At 35.7% G+C, this 23,198-nt stretch overlaps 1 protein-coding gene across 7 annotated transcripts in view; it reads right to left on the reverse strand.

Moving 5' to 3' along the window:
• The window catches only part of PDE10A (phosphodiesterase 10A), a 191,394-nt gene that overhangs the window by 56,811 nt on the left and 111,385 nt on the right, over window positions 1-23,198 (reverse strand). For all 7 annotated transcript variants that reach the window (XM_083830998.1, XM_083830994.1, XM_083830997.1 and 4 more), the window contains 3 exons: window positions 22,339-22,367; window positions 11,195-11,315; window positions 8,845-8,894 (listed from right to left, as the gene is read on the reverse strand). In XM_083830998.1, the coding sequence (XP_083687124.1) occupies window positions 8,845-8,894; window positions 11,195-11,315; window positions 22,339-22,367 (200 nt within the window). The remainder of the gene's footprint in view (window positions 1-8,844; window positions 8,895-11,194; window positions 11,316-22,338; window positions 22,368-23,198) is intronic.

Here is a 23,198-nt window from a genome sequence, read left to right on the forward strand (position 1 = left end):
ACATTTGAAACTATTCCTTCTTACTCTCTACAGGTAGAAAAGCATGACTCTGTTCAAGGACAAACCACCAACTAAACATTATCAAACAGTCCTTGATCTCCAAGGTCACTGAACAATCTGAAATCTCATTCCAACTGTGCAGTACTATTCAAAAGACATGCACATTTTGTCATAACTATATATAAGCTGCAATTAGTCCATAAACTTGTACTAATCCACATTACTTCTTTCATGGAATCAAAAAATGGTTTGGGTTGGAAGGGATCTTAAAGATCCTCCTGTTCCACCCGCCTGACACGGGCAGGGACACCTCCCACTACACTGGGTTGCTCAAAGCCCCATCCAATCTGGCCTTGAACACTTCCAGGGATGGGGCATCCAAAATTTCTCTAAGCAACTTTTTCCAGTGCCTCACCACCCTCAGAGTAAAGAATTTCCTCTTTATAGCTAATCTAAATCTCCCCTCTTTTAGTTTAAAGCCATTACTCCTTGTATAATCACTGTACTTCCTGACAAAGAATCCCTCTCCAGCTTTCTTGTAGGCCCCCTTTAGGTACTGGAAGGATCAACATGGAGCCTTCTCTTCTCCAGGCTGAACAACCCAAACTCCCTCAGTGTGTTGTCATAGGAGAGGTGCTCCAGCCCTTTGATCATCATTCATGGCCCTCCTCTGGATTTGTTCCAACACTTCCAAATCCTTCTTGTGCTGGGAGACCCAGAGCTGAACACAGTGCTCCAGGTGGGGTCTCGTGACAGCGGAGTAGAGAGGGAGAATCACTCCCTGGATTCGCTGGTCATTTCTCTTTTGATACAGCCCAGGATATGGTTGGCTTTGTGGGCTGCAAGTGCACATTACTGGCTCATGCTGAGCTTCTCATCAAGCAGCGCCCCCAGGTCTGGCCACTGGTGAACACAGACAAATGTAACAAAACTCATCCTTTCATATTTCATAGGACTTTTAAGTGAATGAACATATTGTAATCTCTCATGTCTATTCTATAATATATTAATAATAACTAATTAACAACTAATATATTAACAAGTCTTTCAGTCTACAAGAATCCATAATGACGTGCACTGTAATCTGTTCATGAAGAATATAATCATGACAGCATTCTCAATTGCAAGTAAAACAGCAAATTTGGCTTTCAGATGCATAACAAAACTAGTATGTACCCAAAAAGCCACAATAGTATGGCTCTTGATGGTCATTTCTTGGTGCCTTGCATTTAGTCTGTTGAATTTACAAAGCAATTTATCTTAAACCTCTTTACTATGGCTGAAACAAACCTCAGCACTCCTCACTTTCAACAGATAAGAGAATCCACAAGAAGTGCAACTGTTGCTCATCTTGTCATACCTTGGCCCCACAATTTTTTTTATTATTTTTTTAAATTTTTTTCCTGGTGAAATGTAATGCTTGACAGAGACAGAAGATTAAAATCCCAATAAAAGAAAAGATGAGGAGGAACAGCCCAAGTCTCATAACACATACCATCAGCTTCTCCTGATAGATGTTCCTTCAGTGATAAGAAACTACCCACAGTTTTCAGGTGCTTTTAGTCTTAGTCTTTGGCTCCTCTGATGAGGAGGTCAACTATAAATGTAAGCAATGTTATTCTTCTAGTGGCTGTTGGGATGTAGCCTATGGGAATACATCAGAACATCAAATCCCAATCCAAAGAAGTGAGGCACCATTCAACCAACTATATAAGGTTTGTCGGGATTTGAACTGCAGAACTGCAAACATGTATTGTTTGCATTTCCCAAACTGCTCAGTTGTTTCTTCTCTTTCAACAATATTTCTTATAACAAATACCAATCATAATTTTTTTTTCATTTTTTTTTTTCCTAAGATATCTTTGCAGCAAAGAGGTCTGGATAAGAACCAAGTTTAATGATAAGAATGAGGGTTAAAGTACACACATCATAAGCATTCCATTAACTAGCTGTTTTGGAGCTACAGGTGACTCTCACAGTGAGTTTTGCAGATAAAACCAGCCCTGAAAATGCTTAATGGAAAATGATTTAATATTCAATTGACATCAAGTGAAAGCCTTAATACTCCAGCATTGCTATACAAATTGATGCTTGGGAAAAAAAATAAAAAAATAAAGAGAAATTAAAATTCAGCAAGTTGACATTAAGTGAGCTTAATGGTATTTGCAGCTCACATCCCTTACTGTTCAGTGATAGTAACAATTTTTTCCTCTTAGTAAAAGGAAGCGACAGCCTGCAAACATAAGACCACACAGCTTAGTGATGATACAATTAACTGTAGATAGGTATTAAGGCTGCTCCTTAAGACCAGCTTTTGCAGAAACAAAGCTTACCACAATAACCAATTATGACCAAGAAAACCAACAAAACAAAACAAATTTGGGAAGCATCCACAGGAAAAAAAGCTTGGATTTGTAAGCTGGCTAAACTGACATAGCAGCCAATGTTACCATGCTAAAATCTTAAAGAGCTATAAGCAATTGTGTCCTGGGTTTAAGCACAAGTGCAGCAATTCTGCTGCAAGAAGCGCACAAAGGATAAAAGGAAAAAAATACGCCCATTTTTAATCATTTTAATAACAATCTCTTCTTTCCTTCTTTAAAGCTAACCGAGTACTTGAGAGATTTGCATTTTTAAACTATATACTATGCAAGTATGTTGGGAAAAGATACAAATATTAGATATTTGTGAAATGAAAACAATGCATTTATATGCTGTAAAACAACTAGTAATTGTTTTGTTTTTAATATTTGTATCCTTTTAAATGGTGTTAATTTCATTTAATTCCTGAAAACTCTCCAGTTGATTCATAAAACTGAAAAACACCTCTAGAGTTACGCTAGCTTATTGACAGGGAAAACTACAGTGACTCACCTCTCTTCCACCCTCATCTGTTTTAAGGCATGGTCAGCTAAGCATTTTTCTGAAAGATGTTTGTCCAAATAGCTCTCAAAAGACTTCCAAGGATGAAGGTGCCTGAGCTTTCACAAGCAACACACTGTAGTGTTTCATTACAAATGCAACTGAGGAAGCTTTCCTAATGTCAATCCAACCTCCCTACTTCTTGCCCTATATACCATAAATATAAAGAAAATTCTCTTCCTCTCTGCCTTACCCAGGCATATCTTCACCCTTCAACTTTTGTTGTTGTTGTTGTTGTTGAACTGCAATGACAGTTCTTCTGTTTCCTGACTATTCTCTCCGCTCTCTTTTGGGCTCTTTTCAGCCCTTCCACTGTTTAATTAAAGTGAAGTGCTTAAACCAGACATATTTTTCCACCTGAAACCACAACGAGCGTACAGAGTAACAGGAAAATTACTTGTTGTGAAGACTAGACTTCTGCTACACAGCACAATGTCTCTTTTACAATACCAATTATATTGTTGGCTTATGTTTACTTTCAGATTCACTTCAACTCTCAGAATCTTTCTCAAAGTCATCAACTACCCTACATATACTACTACCCCCAGATATACAATCCATGCAGAGTCTGGCATTTGTCCTCATCAAATTATTGTCTGGTTTCTTCAGACCATTTTCTCATGATAATTTTGAACTCTAATCTTCCTGTATAAGCATATCTGCAGTCCTTCCCAATTTCATGCCAGATGCAAGTTTAATAAGCCTATATTCTTCTTTCACCCATGCATTAATGAATATACTGAGCGAAACCAGATCCAGGATAAATGCTTGAGGATTTGCACAAAATAACCTGCCATTTTGATAGTGAACCACAAATTACCTAGTCTCTGTCTAGATCTGTGTTCTACATGTGGTATTTTCACCATGATGTACCAGTCTGCCTACCTGAATAGTAAATGAAACAGGACCAAAACTTCATTAAGACTTATCTTGACAGTTACCCATCTCATTTTCTTCCAGTTTGATAATTTATTAACCCAAAATTTGACTGTTAAACAGTAATTGATCAAGAGCCTTTCCTCTCTGCTGAGCATCACTATTCTCTGGCAAGTAGGAAAGCAACAGATTTCTTTCACTATGTCTATACAAAGTTTACATAGTGGTAAAACTAACTCAAGGATAGAGATTAAAGTTTTCTGAATTGGCTTGCAAGTAAGAAGAGTTTCACCTACAAACATGTTTAAAAGACTCATATCTCAGAGAAGATGTCTGCATACTCAAAATCATGTATGTCAGGTTGGCACAAAACTTGAGACAGTTAGCAACGAGTAGATTCTTTTTCATTCTCTTAATAATTCACATCACCCCATAAATTCACTAGGTGGCACTGTATGTCAAGCAACAACAACATTCTGTATGACTAGAAATTCTACAGTAGTTTAATAACATACACTCTGAAGCACAGAGTGTGTGCATGGATTTGTGGCCCCACATAATTATTTCTTAAAACATAAGAAACTTCTGCCTGAAGCAATGATAGTCTGCTTGTCAACACAATTTGCAGTTTCAGAAGCTAAGTAACATGCACAAAAACTAGTAAAAGCTACTTTAAGTGTATGCTGATTAAATTCAAACTCACAGCTTTACATAAGAATCAATGCGATCCTGTGTTGAATTACACAAGTAAGTACGATAAACAAGAAACATCTGAAGAATGAGATAATATAGTAATACATTAGAAACTCTGTGTAAAGTATTTTAGAAATATTGCCTGGTAAAGATATCAGTTTATGAGTTTAAACCCATGCTCAGCTAGCATGGTACTTGGGCACATTAATTTACATACACACCCTGTCAAATACTAAGATTTCAATAAATCCTTTAAGTCGTGTTTAAAGATGATATTTAATTAAGGTAATAACATGAGAACTATGAACTATATTTTCATCCCCATCAGTAATAAAACAGAAAACTAACAAAGTAATGGCCTTCCCTTAAGAATTGTGGAGCATTTCTGTTTGATTTAGAAGCGTTTCCAGTCTACAAGTATATAGTATTTGCAAAATGAATGTTACCTAACTTAAGATCATTTTATTTGCATAAGTGCACTAAGCCATGGACAAAGATAATTCATAAGAGTACATCTACGTGGCACAATGTAATAGAATTCAAGAACCAGAAGTAGTGAGCACAGTTCTGCTCAGATCCTTTTACCATGATGAGAAAGCTATGCTGTTTCCAGCACCTGCATATTTTGCTCTCTATTTTACCAGATGCATAACATATGCAAAACCAGATTCTGAAACACAGAAAGACTTTATGGGGGGAGCAAGGAGTTGGACATGTGAGTGGTACTTACCTGCTTGGGGGCAATTATTTAAGAAGCTGAATCATACTATCAGCAGAGTCGAACTATCACTTAGCATGGAGCACACCAAGTGCCAGTACTCCCAAGCAATCTGAACAACCAGAAAGTCACTAAAATTACTGAAATACCCACACTCATTCTAGCACCAATTCTGAGTAACACTTGCATAAATAAATGCCCTATAACATGTAATTGGTGCGGCACCTTCTATTTCAAGCAAATTCACTCAGCTAAAGATCCCAAAGGCATTCAGTCTGACACATCAGCTAGAAATTTCCTCATCCTGCTGTTATCTGACTCAAGGTATGTTTCTACCTTCAACAGAGAGAAAGAAAACAAGGCTATAAAGAAACCTAATACATGATCAGGTATTTTAACAAACTCACAAAAGTCCAAAGTAACGATACACTTTCCTGTTGAATTCTGCAGTGTCCTTAAAACACCTTCAGCAAGACACCCTGTCCTATTAAATGGCAAAGGAACTCTCTATAAAGCAAGGTCCTCCTTTAACGGCAAATGTCTCACCTATGCTTTGTAAAAAGAAAAAGGCCAAGCTTATCTTTACATTAAACAAACATGTTTTCGGCTCTAATATAATAGGGAAGTGCTGTCTATATTAAAAATTGCACCAAATAAAGATTTACAAAGAATTCTTAGTAACCCATGAAAAAAGATTTGCAATGATTGTATTTGCAATCTCTCAATATTAAGAAATAATAGCACACAGTATGCAGTAATCATTTGCTTGTTTTCATTCTTGAAATGCCTACAATTTCTGTGAAAGGAAGCTAACTTTTATCTTAATTAGAAACTCCTTATTTCATTTAGGCTAAAAGCAGTTACGGAAATCTTATATTACGAAAATGTTCCCCAGCTGAACAGATTAAGGAACACTAAGATGCTCCTTAGATTAGCACCTCAAAATTCTCAAGTTTGGATTTCTTTAAACAGGCACAAGTGTACCTATACACATGGACAGCGAGAGCTGAAATGAAGCAGAGTTAATACTTTAGCTCCGGTTTTGATCCTATGGTCCCTTACAGAATTCAGTCAGAACAAATATCACTAGAGAACTATTCATGAGAAAGTAGGTATCTAACTTATTATCAGGCTTCCTCCATTTTGACACAATCCCCTCTCAATACATAATTCTCAAAAATAAATAAATAAATAAATAAATAAATAAATAAAATCTACACACGCTCCAGAAAAGCAGTATTCAGACCCAAATTATTTGTTAGAAAGCATGGTGAAAATAACTGTCACATCAGGTGTACATAAGGTTGCTGACTGCATAAATACAAGCAGATCTATGCATATTTTTTAATCTAAAAAACAAAAAGTCAAATGCTAAAATGGAAACATTTAGATTTTTCTGGATTTGAGAAATTAAAATCTCAAACCAAGCATCAAAAATTGACGCAAAAAAAAATAATAATAGAAGCTGTTCTTTAATATGTGGCCATACATGTTCAGCACTTGCTTTACTTTGTCTACACTAATTGCAGGGTTTTGTAATTTTTGAAACAAAATAGTTAACTTCAGCTTAAAGAATTAGCCCCTTTCTGCCTTTACGCTATGCGGAATCTTTTTATTCCCATTTAACGGAGGCTTATTTAATAGAAATACATTACCAGTACTTGCTGACCAATGGTTAATATCTTGGACACATCCTTTAGATTAAATATTCAAGAGACAAAGATAACCAAATTAATTTTCAATGGCAATTTCCTACAAAAAGTAGGCTAATGCATTACCATTTAGTTACCAGACTACAAACATGGGTCTGGCACAAAGCCCACTAATGTGAATGGAAAATCTCACACTAACTTCAAAGAACTTGGGATCAGTCCCTATAAAAACTACATCAGGAACATTCCATTTTGGGAGATGCAGTTACATAGCAGTGGTTAATAGAGTCAATGTGTGTTTTTAGTGGTTGGAACTTTATGCAGGAAAGTTATACTGGGAAGCAGATTCATTCAACTGCTTGATAGGCTACTAAGAAAAAACAAAGAAACAAACAAACAAAACACACACAAACACAAAGCAGAAGGTCAGGAATTGCCCATGGTAGGGAGACTGGGAAGAGTTCCTTTTGCCCCATTTATGCCACACAACTCTAACTTTAAAAACCTCACCATAGTAAGAATTGTCTAGGTCTTATTCTGTAAAGTTAATTTTACTGTAATGTAAGCATTTATAAAAAGCATTTATAGAGATGTACCTATTGCTTAGTTGGCATGCAATTACTGCCCCTGAAGCTGTTCAGTACTGTGCATTCAGAATTGATGGTTTCAGTTCCTACAAGTTCCTGTCTTCAGTGACTGCTTGCATTAAAGTGAACAGTCATCTACTAATGAGATGATGTCATCTACTAACGCAGAGGATGAATACATTACTTAAACTATCTCCCTTAGTAAAGCAGTTGTTAAAATACACACTATCTTTGTATTTACAGAACTGAGATCAAAACTAATTTCTAAAGAATACAGCTGGTTATCGTCATCATATTAAATAATCTTGAAATGAAAAAATACACAGAACCTATTTCCATTTCTTACTTTGAAGAAGTTTCTATATGGGACTTCTAATTAGACAGTCTATTTGAACAAGTTGAAAATATTCTCTGGCAGGTCTTAAGTCACCTACAGGTTTGTACCTCTTCAATTCATTTTTTTGTTATTTCAAAAATGGCATTCTTTCCCTTTTTCTGAAAGCAATCATTTCACAAAGAGCAAAGATTAATGGACTTTGCTCTTGAATTGATTAATGGGCTAAAAAGGTAAATTGGCTATGTAAAGTAAGGAAACAAAATCAGTGAGAAAAAAAATATTTTCCCCTCTAGTCAGTTAGAAGAGTTTAATTTGTTTCTTGAACAAATGAAAGATACAAAATTTCTGCCAACTTGTGATTTTTAAGTTGATGGAACTTAGTGAAGTATAAACTGCATTTCCTTCTCTGTAGCCATTTAAAGTAACTACAAAATCTTGTATAATGGTAACTGTACAAATTGACTTGGATATATATAAAAAAAAAAAAGGAATTCTAAATGTTAAGTGTCAAAACAGTATTGCAGTCATTGCTATTCAAATTATTAAACCAGAAACTAATCTCATTTGTGAATTTTAAAAGTACAATTAATCTCATGCTAACCAAAATCTACACCTGAACTTTACATTATCTTATGGTCAAGTTGCAGCTGACAGTTAACAGAAGACCTGATACTATTTTAAAAATCAGAAGTATAACCAGATGAAAAGAACAGGTTATGCTGAGAGCAAATTCACATTACTTTGCATGTTTGCTAAAGATAATTTATAATGGAGCCAAATCACAACTTAAGTTGATACAGTCAAAGAAAGAACAGCTGCCTACTGTCAAATTAAAAAAAAAAAAGGCCAAGACACAACATGCAGAAAATATATTTTTTAATTACCACTATGTTCAAGAAACTTCCAATTTACAGAAAGAAAACTAACAGACAGCTAGCATTTAGCACTTAGGTAATATTTCCTGCTAAATGAGGTACAAAATAAATTCAAAATATTGTAAAATTGGAAAATGCACTTCTAACTGTATAGAAAAGCAGTATCTTAATCCAGAATACTTACATTATTGCATTCTCCCAGGAAATATAGTGCAAATCCATCAGCTTTTGTAGCTGCCAAAGCAATAATAAAAGAAATAATTGTACTCAGAGGGGGAATTGAACTTATATGAGTTCTCTGAGGTGAAACCACAAATTCAATTCTACTTAGGACAAATATCTACAATTCTAAAGGTGAAAGTCTATTACTGTGTCCTTTGAAATTTCCAAGACTCTACAAAATTAGAGGTAGAGTACAATACTTGCTTACAGCACTGTCATTTGTTACAGTCTAAAAGATAATTAGAAACAACCTCTTTACACATCATGCTCCTATTCCAAGGCCTAATGTCTGTAAATTTAAATTGGTTCATGTGAGAGTATAGAAGTAAAATAAGAACATGAATTTACAGTATGATCAGTCAGATAAGAGTATAATTTCCATGAGTAAAATAAACACTGTTTGTAGATGGTAAGCTATATTTATCCTTGCCTTAAGACAGAAAAGTATGGGAAAATGAAATGTTGCAAATATTGCCATAAAAATGTGTTTCAAAACAAACAGTTTCTATTTTCTGCACCTGTCCAATTCCAAAAACAGTGACACACACCAGAAATTTTGTACTTGCCCAATTTTTGCCAGATTTACATTGCTGTATGAAACCGGATAAAGTTGAATTCCTCAACCTTTCAAAAATTCAACCAACAAGCAGAACTTACAGCTGAAATGAAAAGTCTCAGAATCAGAAAGGTATTCTCTCAGATACTCAGAAGAGTCTCAGTTTCAGAAGAGCAGGAGGTCCTTTTTTTTTTTTTTACTCTGCTTTACACAGCAGACTTGATATTTAACCTAAGTAAAACTTTCTTTTCAACACTTAATAACCATTTTAACCAGTACATGTACTTATCTGATACACTATTTTTATGAATGAACACAGGAATCCACTTAGTATATTTCATGGGAGTAATTAGACTTCTGTGTGATCAAATCAGTTGGCTTTCTGCATATCTTTGACGGAAGGAAAAAAAAACCTACTCTGTTATTTGCTCATTGTCAACTTTGTAATATACTGAGAGTTTAGGACATGGTAATTTACATTCAAATTTTAAATCCTTCAATTGCAGCACATAAGCACATTGAGCTCCGTGGTAAAAAAAAGCACAATAAAAGAAATATAAAAAATCTCAAGCACTTTAGGAAAGAAAGAAAAAAAAAAAAGTAAAAGATAAGCAGACCCAGTCTCTTCCACTTGCTGTGTATAAATAAAACCCAGTTCCGATTTGCTGTGAGCTCAACATCAGTATCCAAATAACCACTTAAGCAAATACAGTAAACAGAAGTGGTCCTTTCAAAACATCAAGTATTTAAATCAGAACAATTATTCATTGTTACAAAACAGTGATGTACCAGTAACGGGGAAACCTTTCTAAAGAGCTGCTTGAAAGCTATGTTGAGCATAGCTACCTATTCTTCCTATAGAAGTCTGAGTATATCAACTATGGCTAAATAATTAAATACAACATATAAATTACACTTACATTTTTATTGGGGATATTTTCTTTCTTTTCCTTTTTTTACTTTAAGTTTTGGTCACGTGTTTTTGTTGGTCTTTCTACTACAAATGTTACTTAAATCTGACAGAAAAAAATGCTTATATAACTGAATGCAATCTGAAATCATGCAGAAGACCTAGAACGCCAGAATAGGTTGGGTAGGAAGGGACCTTAAAGATCATCCAGTTCCAACCCCCCTGCCATGGACAGGGACACCTCCCACTAGACCAGGTTGCCCAAAGCCCCATCCAACCTGGCCTTGAACACTTTCAGGGATGGGGCACCCACAGCTTCTCTGGGCAACCTGTTCCACTTCCTCACCACCCTCTGAGTAAATAATTTCTTCCTAATATCTATTTTAGATCTACCCTTTTTTAGATTAAAACATGCTGTCAATAACATCTCAGTTTTGTTTGAAAAGGGGTGCAAGTATGCAGTGATATTACTGATAAATTTCTTTTTACTTTCAATATTGATGTTGCAAAACCATCATAACCAGAATAACCTATTATTCATTTAACAGAATCACGGAATTGGTTGGAAGGGACCTCTAGTGATCATCTAGTCCAATGTCCCAGCTCAGGCAGGGTCCCCTAACAGGGTGTTCTAATTTTGCAGTTGGATACAGAGCTTTCTCCAAAGATGAAACTCATTTAGGTACTGTCAGGTATTCACTGAGGTACTGAAGTTCATGCTGACACAACATCTGAAGGATATACTGTTAGCCCTCAATACCTGTCTTTATAAATTAAACCACATAACAAATGTGCTGTGCAATGATGCTAAACAACAGCTCAGAGACGTCTGAATCTGTTTCTTACCTATTTTAATGATGCTGCTCAGTTCATATAAAAGTAGTTGGTTATCTCCTCCTGTATCCAGGCGTTGTTCTATGTAGCTGTTCAATTCATACACTACACCTTGCATATTCGTATCCTGATACTAGTGAAGCAAAAAAGTAAGAAAAACATTTTAGAGTAACTCAGAGGTATTTGGCAGTTTTCAACATACAAATTCATTAAAAATAATACATTGAGATTCAATACTAAGTCAATATCAATCGTCCTATTGCAGCTACCTAAAGAACTAGGTCACTGCCGAGTAAGAAACATTTCACTCTGCTCCATTAGCCATTTGTTCAAAATGTACTGAGTAAACCAGTGAGCAATTACTAATTGCCTAAACTTGGCCAAGGTCACATAACAACGTGTCAAGAAAAAACTCAGAGCTGTGACAATTAGAAGGTAAGCAACCTTCAACTCCTTTCTTTCAAGCTCCTTCTCCAATAGAAAAGGAGGCAACTAGCTCCCTTTATCAGTATCTTCCATCTCAAACTCATGAAACAAATGTCAGAAATGTGCAAAGCACCTGAGCTTTGAGCCGGTAGCTTGAGTAGATCCATCTTTGGAATACAGAAGCAATTAACAGCACCCGAATGAAGGACAGATATTGTATGAGTCAAAACCATGCTAGCCATTGTGCTAACAGGCATTTGTCTCGATTGAAGGTGGTAGACAGAGCAAGAAAGAGATTACAAAACAATTAAGATATTTAGACAGGAGAAATGAAACAGCAGCACATGCTAGAATTTCATGAAAAAGGAGAAGCAGCCTTCCTTCAGCGGCCCAGCTGTATTTGGTTATCCAGTTCCTCGGTCCTGAAGGGCTGATAAAACTGGCAGTAAATGTGCATATGTAGCGTAACAGCATCACAAACAATAATTTCACAGAAAGCAATACTTGGCAGTAAATACAGATTCATTACCCTGCCCAAAACTGGTAATGCGGTGACTGAAGAAAGTAATATGGTCAATGACTTATTGAACTCAGTGATGCAGTAAATTTTGTCACACTAAAAATGAAGCTGGTGATATTTAGACAAATTAACCTTGCTTGAAAGACTAAGACTTATTCTCTTGCTCATTCATACGTTAGAGCCAAATGTATTACAGAGCAGACTAACGTAAGCAGTATTACAGAAAACGCCACAAAAGTTCAGAGTATCACAGTCTACCCACCTCTCCCACTTCCATGTGCACACATGTAAGTCTGCTTCATATTTCTGTAGATCTTCTCTGTCTGTATCTTTGTGTACACACATACAAGTGACTCTTACTGACGGATTAGGCACATAACCTACACAGAGTATTCTATGACATAATTTTTGTTATTACTTTCATGCATTTCTACATACAGCACACTATGTTGTGAATACAGAGCCCATGGCTGTATATTTAGGCTACACTTGGATCTTCACTTCAAACCAAAATTAAAAAAAAAAAAAATCAACAAAGTATTTGCTGGGTAATGCCAATTCATAATTCCTTTAAATTAAGCAGATCTTAATCTGGACCTAAAAATGGCTCCTGAGAACATACAACCTCTGCCATGACCCCTTCTTAACACATGCTGCTGTATTAATCTATTGTCCAGATGGACATATTGGAACATCTGAGACCTAGTGAGTCCAAAATGTTTTCACTGTATAACAATCCTAAAACTTAATAATTCTTTCTACAAATTGATGTGATTATTATAAATTTTGACAGCGATATAAGGTCACACTGCATACATGTATTTACTGCTTGGGTAAGTCTTGAGTTTATAACACGGATTGCCATTACCATTATTAGCACAGTATGGCAGCTGGCAAGCTTCCATTTGCAACTGACTGTCCTCTGCTGTGTCCCACATTTAATAGTGTATACTTCTTCAGAGGGAGAAAACAATGGCATAGTTTCATCAAAGTGGAATTTTTATGAACAGCTTTATACTTACGGTACAGCTGTAAGAAGCAATAGGAAAATGTTGAATGAGAAGCTCTTTTATTCCTATCTGTTAATCCACATCTGCAAAAGTATGTGCAGTATGTGTATCCTAAATCCAAGACAGGTAACCAAGAACAAGTGCATAAAACCTTTATTATATGGGAAAATGCCTTCTCATAACTTGGGAGTGAATACTTTTCACCTGTGATACACAGTCAGGATTTAAATCAACTCTTCAGAGGTTAAAGCTAATACAGTAACAGGAAGCATCAGCAAAATGAGTCCACTGGCATAAGAGCAGTGGCATAATAATAACTTTCACCATAATCAAGCAGCAGTTCTGTGTGCATAGTAATTACATAATAAGCTCTGTGCCCTTTATCCTCACCTCTACAACATATGCTTGCAAACATTTTGTAAGCAGGGAAAATTATTGCATACACTGATGTTACTAAAAGATAGTAGCCTCATAATACATACGGTTGTAATACGGGAGATTTCTATTACTGACAATTTGTGAATCCACAACTAGCCAGATGGACAAATTCCGTCCAGTTTCACAATTAAGTAATTCTACAACTTAGATCAGTCACCAGCAAGGAATTACTCTGTCATGCTGTGAAATGTTTTTGATTTTTATAACAGTGCAGTGAAAGAGGTTTATTTATTTGGTTTTAGGTTGATAACCACAATATGTTTGGTTGAAAAGCCACAATACTCATTATGAAACCATATATTTAAACATTGAGAAAGTCATAAGCAAACCATGGTACAAGCACTATTCAATGTAGTTCTGCATGTATCTGCTGTCACACTCACTTTAGGAAAGTAATTCCTAAAAGGAAAATTCAGCACACTCAGTGGAAAAAAAAAATATTTGTCAGCAGATTCTTTTTTTATTTTTTAATTTCTTATGGTAGTTTATTTTGCACTTTAAACACTCAACTCCCTTTAATTAATCCATTCTTCCCATTGCTGCTGATTTCCTTCTAAAATTCAGTGTCTACATGTATTTTGGTATATTTAGTGTAAACTTCTGCATTTTGATGGCATTACATTAAAACAATTCAAGTGAATTAGAAAATGGTTTGACACTATCATACCACTATGTTACTGGCATCATCATGTTTCTAATAGTTGCATATATCACAATGCTATGAAAAAACTAACAATTTAATAATTAAGAGAGGAATCATGTTGTAAGTATTCATATTTTTAAAAAATAAATAAAAAGGAGAAAGTTTTTAGAGGATTTGTATAAAAAATATTTCTATGGTTATTTGTCTTTAGAAGGTTGTGGTGCAACAGAACACAGCATGCAATGACGGATGATCTAAGAATAACGCCACGTCTTGTGTCTAAACAAAAAGGCTGAACATCACAAATATTTTATTGCATGAAAAGAGATACTGAAATATCATAGAGTGAGATGAATTTAATGCATTCACTCTGAATAATTAAGTCATAAAAAAGGCAAGCACACAATTTAATATATAAAGAAAATTTGATCTATGACAAACTGCAATGAAGATTAATGCACATGCTTTTATGCTTATAGAAAAGCTGTGCCAAAGGCATTTCATGATACTGCAGAAAAGAAAAAGCCCTTCCTGCTGCAACAAGAAGGCTTCAGTAACAGAGCACGGGGTCAGTAAGTACAATTACAATCCAGAAGTTTATCTGTTTTCTCTGTAACTTCCTAAACTGTTTTTTAAATAGCAATTAGAAGTTGCTTTATAATACTTATTCCTACTAGAGAACACTTTCTCCAAATCAACAACCACAAGCTGCCGCAATAGAAACATTTCCTTTTACAGACTTCATAGCACATGACGTTATCACAAGCTAGGAGGAGTTAGAACAAAAGAACAGCTGGATTTCCATGTAACATGTAAAGGGGTGGCCAAATGTACTTTGGGGATGCAAAATTGCACTGGATGTGGATGAGGAAAAACCCTGCAAAAGCCACAAAACATGGGGAAAAATTAGCCATAGACAGAGAGTTGATGTTGCTTATTTTTCATCTGCAGTTTGGGTATCTTGGGCTGGTTTCAGAGAGAATCACAAGACAGAGCTCTTTGTCAACTGATGCAGAAGACCTCTAGCTGACCACAGGGCTATGAGAGCCAGAGGAGTATTTCTTTCTGGGAGTTGGCTGTAAAGTCCTGTTTTGCTACAGACTCAATAGGGCAGGAGAGCACAGTTGTTTTGCCCAGGAGAATGGAGAAGGTATTGACCTGTCATATCGGTATGCCTTGGAACCTGACTTCTGGGAAAGCAGGAACCAATCCTTGGTCACGCAAACATTTTCTTGTACGTTTTTAAGGCTCCAGGCCCACCCTTATGAGTATTACTAGACTGAATTGCAGAGAGCAATGGGAAATCAATACAGCTCCTCATAATCAGTGCTTCTCATCCAATCTCTGGTCCCGATATGCAAAAGAAGTAAAGAGATGAGGGACACGGCCTAACCCTCACCACTATGCAGGCCGGCTGGACACTGAGCATACAATGAGGACACCAGCAGGTGCTGAAAAAGCTCATGATATGCATGCTGCATCCACTGCCACCCTATCTGTTTGCAAGGCACTCTAGAGGTGCCAAAGGGCCTGCAGCATCAATGGGTGTAGGCTACTCTGTCCCAAGATACTTTGAAACTGAGGTCATAAATGTTATGCGATATCTAAAAAACCTGTTCAGGTAAGAAGATCCTAATCCTCTTCCAGGAGTTGCTGTTGGGAAAAGCAGAGACTCGATAGCCATTGAAGGGTGCTAAATCACTAAGAACAAAAGAGGTACCTGGACCAGGGAGTTTGCATGTAGGCATGGGAATATAAAACGCCTATTCTCTCTTTGGTTACACAGGTAACACCTCAGATAACCAGCTAGTATTTCATCAAACCACCTTAATTAATCTCTCAATAACAGGTTAAAGACTTGAAGATTCTGCACAATGCCTCATACACGACAATGTCCTCAGGCAGGGACTGGATTTCATTACAAACATTTAAGTTGTGAGATCTGAAATGTGACTGGAATCTGTACCCAAACTTCTTCAGTCTTCTCTTTACACTGACAACTATCCTCTTTCTCTGTGAAGCTTACTATAGGAACTAATATTCTGCTAAACCCCAAACAACAGCTCCTCAAAAATTTGTTCCAGGAGCAAGTTTTCATTCCTTTAATACTAAAGTCTCAGCAACAGAAGTGTCATCAGGGAACCGATCCACAATTTAAGAGATAAAACAAAAAAAAAAACCTCTTCAAATAAAAAAGTGCATTCATTTGCAGTCTTAATGATCTGAACATTTCCTTGACATTTGACTGAGATATCGGTCTGAACTATTTTATGCTAGATATGTTCATTCTGTGTCAGAAGCATAAAAAGACTGGTCTTACATGTGTAAGTTGTCAATGTAATTGCTACCTGCTTTATATTAAAAATAAATAAATAAATAGATAGATAAATCTAACAACAACACTTTTTTACTCTTTGAGTATATCAAACAGTATATCAGTTAAATAACTTTGGGACCATTAGTTTATTTGTCCACACAATAAACATATTTGTAATTTGAACTGTATTCTTGCCCCCTCCCCTTACCGGAAGGTAGGAGGGAAGGAGGGAAGGAGTGAATGCACAGAGAGGAACATAATGGTGACCAAATGCAGTCCCTTGCAGGCACTGGCAGTCTTGTAAGAGACGTCTTGTTTAAGAGTACTTAAAAGAGTACTTAAAATATTCCACATGTTACTGTACTTTACTATAATAATTAACAAGTATCAGACATCTAATTTAGAAACAAAAAAAAAAAGGCCAGTCATGTAAGTATCACAACAGTTATTTACTTTTTTAAGTGTGAGAAATGAAATACTGATTTCATTTTAGTTATAGTACTGTTACTGCATTTCTGATAATCAATGGGTATAATGAAAGAAGTATTTGTAGAAAAAGACAAAATATTTTATTAAGCCAACTAATAAGGCTGGGAAAATGACATATACTTTTATTTAGGTCATTGCTGTATGTATGCAAGTTATGTGGTATACATCTTTAATGTGAATGTTTATGTGTACATCTACCTTCTGTAGGCCTGGCACTTTCACAAACTGCAAGATTTTGCATTGTTTAGGTGCACTGACAGCTAGTTCACATCTTGTGTAGAAACTGATATTTCTCCTTTGGGGCATGGTTAGCAGAGATAACTGCGGCCCAATAATAGTGAAACATATTTCACAAAAGTGAAACACTGCACATGTGAAGAACTAAAATATGGGTCTGGACCTCATTCAAAAAAAGAAGAGGAAAACCACAGAAAGGGAATAAAATTGCTTGCTTTCTTCAAGGTAGAAATGCTGAGCCAAGGATGTCAAATCCTCAGACTGAAAAATAAAAGTAGAGAGAATGTGGTAAGCAAGCTTACGGTACAGAACTGGCTTTCAAAAGAGCAGTGCACTTGGAGAGGATGCTCAGCAAAATCTCTCAGCTCCAAAAAACCATGAGAGGTAACTAGAACTGGCTTGAGTAACCAGTTTGGTTTAAACTTGGACATTGGAAAGCAAGAACCTATAAAGGGCAGAGTTAGCTGAAGTGATTAATTTTAATGCTTATACATAGCCTCAGAGAAAGCTGCTTCTACACGCATTTGTCTGACGTCTATTCTTCTTGTTTTGACTGGAGAGAACATGGGTTATAACTTGCTCAGTAAATAAAGTTCAGCACTGCAGTACCATACACAGGTATTTATGAATTGTTTATTCACACATCAAATGCCGTTCATGACAAAGCCAAAGAGGGGAAAATATGAAATGACAGTTGGCAGGAAGGCCCTGTTATTATGTCAAAAGATGCAAAAGAGCTCTCACTATGCACAGAAAGGGTTCACAGATATTGAAGGCACATATTTCCCAGCCTTTTTACGTAGCTGATTTTCAAGCCCTTAAGAGATGGTGAACACCTTACTAGCAGAAACTTCTTGTCAAATAGCCCCCATTTGCAGGCATCCCATTCAAATCTTTCCATCAACTCCTTCCCCATTATCAAATTGTAACACCAAAATATTGCTTCACTAGTAACAGGAAAAATACATAACAAAAAGCAAAGGCTTGGCTTAAAAGAACAGAACATTATGATTATATAGAAGTAACCATATAAGCTGTGATTAACTGTAAAGCTCATAAAACTGCATATCTTAATTATATCACCCCTCTAGATTATATAATGCAATAGCATAATGTCAATTAACAGCTTAATTTTAACTTGACAGGGCTGAATACAGCTCCTGTTCTTAAAAAGCTTTTTATAAAATCACATTCTCTCCTAATAGTTGACTTGTGAATGCTCTAGAAACATCATGTGCAAAATTAAAAATAATCTTCCTCATTTTCTTTCCACTGTTGCTCATCACTACCATAATATCCACAAGACTTTCCCTATTAAAAATAAAATATCAGCTTATACAAGCATCTTCTTCTCATTACAATGGGTGCAATGCCATTTGTATCTAAAGGCTGAGTATATGTTTGTTCTAGTTCTCCCAACTTTTTGATTAATTCATTGCAGTATTCAGTTCTGGGACAGTAAAAAAAGGCTTAAATATACAATCTTTAGTAAGGAAATCCTACAAAGAATGAACTTGCTTTGTCACATCTTTAATAAGGAAATCCTACAAAGAACAAGCTTGCTTTGCCAATATATCATAAAAAGCCTAAACTTTTGTTATCAGTTGCACAGTGGAGATGCATGCAATTATTGCAACTGTTCACTGAAAACATACTCGCTAATTCTGTAACTGTCAGTGACACACTGTGCTGGGTGCTAGCTGGTGCCAAGGCAGCTGCCAAAAGCTCCAAGTCCAAAAACGGGAAAGGAGAGGATTAAAGTATTATTCCTGTTTCCAAGAATAAAGTACGGTAAATGAGCTAGTCACTTGCTAGGTAATAATTTTCTGGTGTTTATATGGCAAACCTGCAAAGTGAATTGCTGTTGGCATCACCAGAGTTTACAAAGCATAGGTACTTGCCAAAATGCAGCTTCACTAGAAGTATTGTTCAAGTAAACATGGAATGGAAAGTCATTAAGTGAAATGAACAACAGCTAATTTCACTGTGATCGTATCAGGAACATGAAGTATTTTTCTTTAAACTTCAGAATCTGAGGTACAAAAGAGCACATAGTGATCATGGGAAACTTAACAGCATGTAGAACAAAATCCTGGCTATAGTTCATGGAGGAAAGGGGTTATTTTTGCCAACTCAAAAGAATAACATGTCTCCAGCATGCACTGTTTTCACTAATACCATCAAAGAAACACATCTTTGGTCTAGATATACATGAATAGATATGCACTTAGTACCCAAACTCATATTCCTCTATTTTCTTTTCTTTAGCAGATAAAACAGGGAACGCAGATTACAACATTCAGCTGGAGTTTTCTTGATTAAAATAGCTCAGTAGTTGGTTTCCTTTCTGCCCAGAAAACCACTTCTGTAGCTAGGACAGGATCAGCCAGCACACATCTGCACAATAAGTAAGCAGAAAATGCTCAGCATTTCCAGGGAGGTTCCCAAATACTATATCACATGAAAAGGAGATTCTGACCTTAGTTACATATATTTCATAAATACTGGAATAGAGAAAAAAGTTCACAGGTTCACTGTTTGGTCACAGATGCTCATGAGCTATTTTGTAACCAGAATATTTTTCATGCCAAACACAGCCTACAGGAATCAGGAAATCATTTTTTTTTCTCCTTCACCCCACTGGCCATTAGTTATGTCAAGCCAATTTAAGTTATCTTTACATACAACTCCTGATCATCAAAATATTGATGACATTGCTATTATTGCTATTGGTGGACTAGTTTTAAAGATAATAAATCTATTTTGAAAAGCTTTTTTTTTTTTCCTTTCCTATTCTATAAATCTCAAAATGAATAATTACTGGAGGTTTTCTGCTATCTTCTTGTTTCAAAAAATGCAATGCAATAATGATATCTGAGACTGCTACTCTATTTTGACTCTGAGCTTCTAAAAATGGCAAAAGACTAAAAATGCAATTCCTACAACTACAAGATTTTTCAAAACTCACTCAAATTTACAAGTGTGAAACTACACTAAATACCCTTGAAAATACTGAAAATTCCTTTCAATAATTCAAGAAGTAAGTTTTTGTTTTGTTTTATTTTCTCAGAAGTGCTAGATGTCATTCATCCTATTGTAGTTTGCTAGTTAAAAGAAATAAAGGCAAATAAATGGCAAGTTCAGTATTTGGAGCCTCTAGAATAATCCTATAATCTTGTATGTTTGTAAATAAAAAAAGTGAGGCTTTTCTGGAAGAGTAAGGGGTAAGATAAATTTAATTAAAAATATCTTCTCTCCAATTTAATTCTATCATCCTGTGTAAGCACAACAATAAAAGCAACTGAAGAAACTGATGTTAGCATATGACTACAAACATTTTAATGTTTTTACTCTTGCCCAGTGTTGAAAGATGGTGTGCAGAAAGATTCAGCTATGCAAAACACATGTTTTCAGCATATTTCTATCCTGGTTCTTTACTAATACAACAATTTTAAACTATTTGGTAATTTAATTCTGGAATAAAATTCTTTTCACTAGGCTTGACTTTTGCTTCCCTATGATACAGATAAAATTTTCGTCTTGACATTTTCAGGAATTAAAAATTAACAGTTAATGACTTTAAAACTCATTAATTCTTCAGTCAACATTAACATGTCTTTTTCTCTGAAAAAAATTACTCATGTACAGCACTTTCCTAATTTAAATTCTAATTTATGTTCAGATTTCAATTAAACTGGCATCTGTTTGAGCTACTGTTGAAAAAAAAAGAGAGAGAGAGAGAGAGGAAATATTACAATGGTCTATATTGTATTATTCAAAAATGCAGCAAACTAAAAAATGTGTCCATATGAGGTGTGGTGCATTACTAAGTGCCAATAGGCCTTCACTCAACTGCCATAACTGCTGAATACTAAGAAACTAGTAGGGGTTACCAAAATGTGTTATAAATTAATAAACAACTAAAGCATTCACTTTTGCCTACATTCTGTACACCATGGAGAATCCGTATATCCATAGCATATCAAGTATATGGAAAACTTCTGCTTGCGTAAACTTATTCTAGGCATCATTCAACCTCTTTTTTTGCAGTCTTGTAAGCAGTGTGAACTTCACTTCCCTCTTAGGCTAGCCTTCAGCACCCAAGGTTACCAAAGCGAAGTTCCCACTACCAGTCTGTTTCTATTCCTTCCATACCCCAGGGTTTTCTAAACAACTTTACTGACAGCAAGACACACAGCGTGCTTTTGCAGGCATTCAACCAGCCTTATTTCTAATACTTCTCTGATAGACTTGTATTTCTCCTGGGAACATGAGATAGTTTATGCAGGAAGTTCAAGAGGAAGAATAAAATAAGACTATGATTCCACATCACAATGCTGCAAGTGGCCCTCTAATCTTACATGAAAAAATAACTGGACATTTCAGGCTGACTGGGCACATCTGAGGGCAGCAGATTGTCCTGTACTGATCTTTTGTCATCCCCTAGCAAAAGCACTGGTTTCTAACAGGTTCCCCTAATTAGTTCTCATCCATGGACTGAGATTCTGCAGGACACTGTGTCGATCACATGTAAGGCTAGAGTCAGGAATTCACTACTGAATATGTATTTTAAGATTTTATATTACTTTTCATATACACCGCAAAATATTTCAAATTAAAGAATTGAGCTGATCTGTACCATAACACATCTCAAAGGGAATAATTAGATAGGACATACTCCTTCCTTTGTTTCCTCTTTTTATGCATACCACCTCTTGAGGCAGTAACACTGATTAGATAGTCTGCAGTTATGCCTAAATTCAAAGTCCTGTAATTTTCCTGCTTTCTGTGAAGCACCTTTTTAAAACTGGATCACAAAAATAGCACTGAGAAATATAAATTTGTTAATGCAAAATACCCTTTAATTTATTTCCAGGCAATCAAGTGTTCTTAATATTTGTTTTCCTTCTTAACTGTTCTGTAGTCAGTCAGTACACCAACTTTTTCTCCAGAGATCCAGTTGGTACAGGGAATAGAGTAAAACCTTGATCAGAGACTGCATGAAAATCATCTCAAGTGAACAGTGGGCCTCAGAGATTACACTACTTTCTAGAGGGGATGGGGAGCAGCACTTACCCTGCTGACTTCTTTAGGAGTCGATTCATCTATGAGGAAACAAAACAAACAATTAGGCACTCCTGGAAGTTTCTAGAATGAATGAACAACAAGATACTATGCTTCAAATAACTGGTACACTGCTGTACAGTATTTTTCTTGCATAGTTCCATAAAGTAAGTGTAATCTAGACTGGTGCGTATTTACAATGCTAAACTCCAAGATCTAAAAATTAATTATAACTAGGTTAAAGTATTCAAGAATTCTGTGCTGTCTTAATACAAATACAAAGTTTACTATATTTCATAAGTCAGTTCACAGGCCCACTAAACAAGAAAGTACTGTATTATTCTCCTACTTTTATATTCCAACTCAGTAAGACTAGCTAGCATTCCACAGTATGAGAAGTTAAGGCTCTCTGCTAACAGATATACCACCAATGTCCTACATATAAGAGCAAATTAGTGAGTAGACTGAGACTTTCTGTTCCCAAGACAAAAGATGCTATTCCTGTCAACTTCTTTAGATGTGGAAAAAAAAAATCCTTGTGACCATAAGACTATAAGAATATAACCGACTTCAATATATTACAATACATATAATATGTTAAAAACACACAGATTACAGGCATATATATGCTACTATGTTTTTTTCTTCAAATGCCAACCATCATGCATTTTTTGTAATTTAAACATGCACTGATCAACACAGGTACAATAACAGAGCACGAGCTAAAACATTGCACAGTATTTCTGAAAATAAAGGGAAAGCAGTTATACAACAAGAATACATCTACCACAGGAAGAGTTTCTAACTTCCAGTTCAACCACACCAAAAGTAGCTTAAACACACTCTTACCCTCCAGTTTTTTCGTTTGTTTG

Source organism: Anser anser (genome assembly GCF_964211835.1).
Source record: "Anser anser genome assembly, chromosome: 3".
Classification (NCBI taxonomy): Eukaryota; Metazoa; Chordata; class Aves; order Anseriformes; family Anatidae; genus Anser; species Anser anser.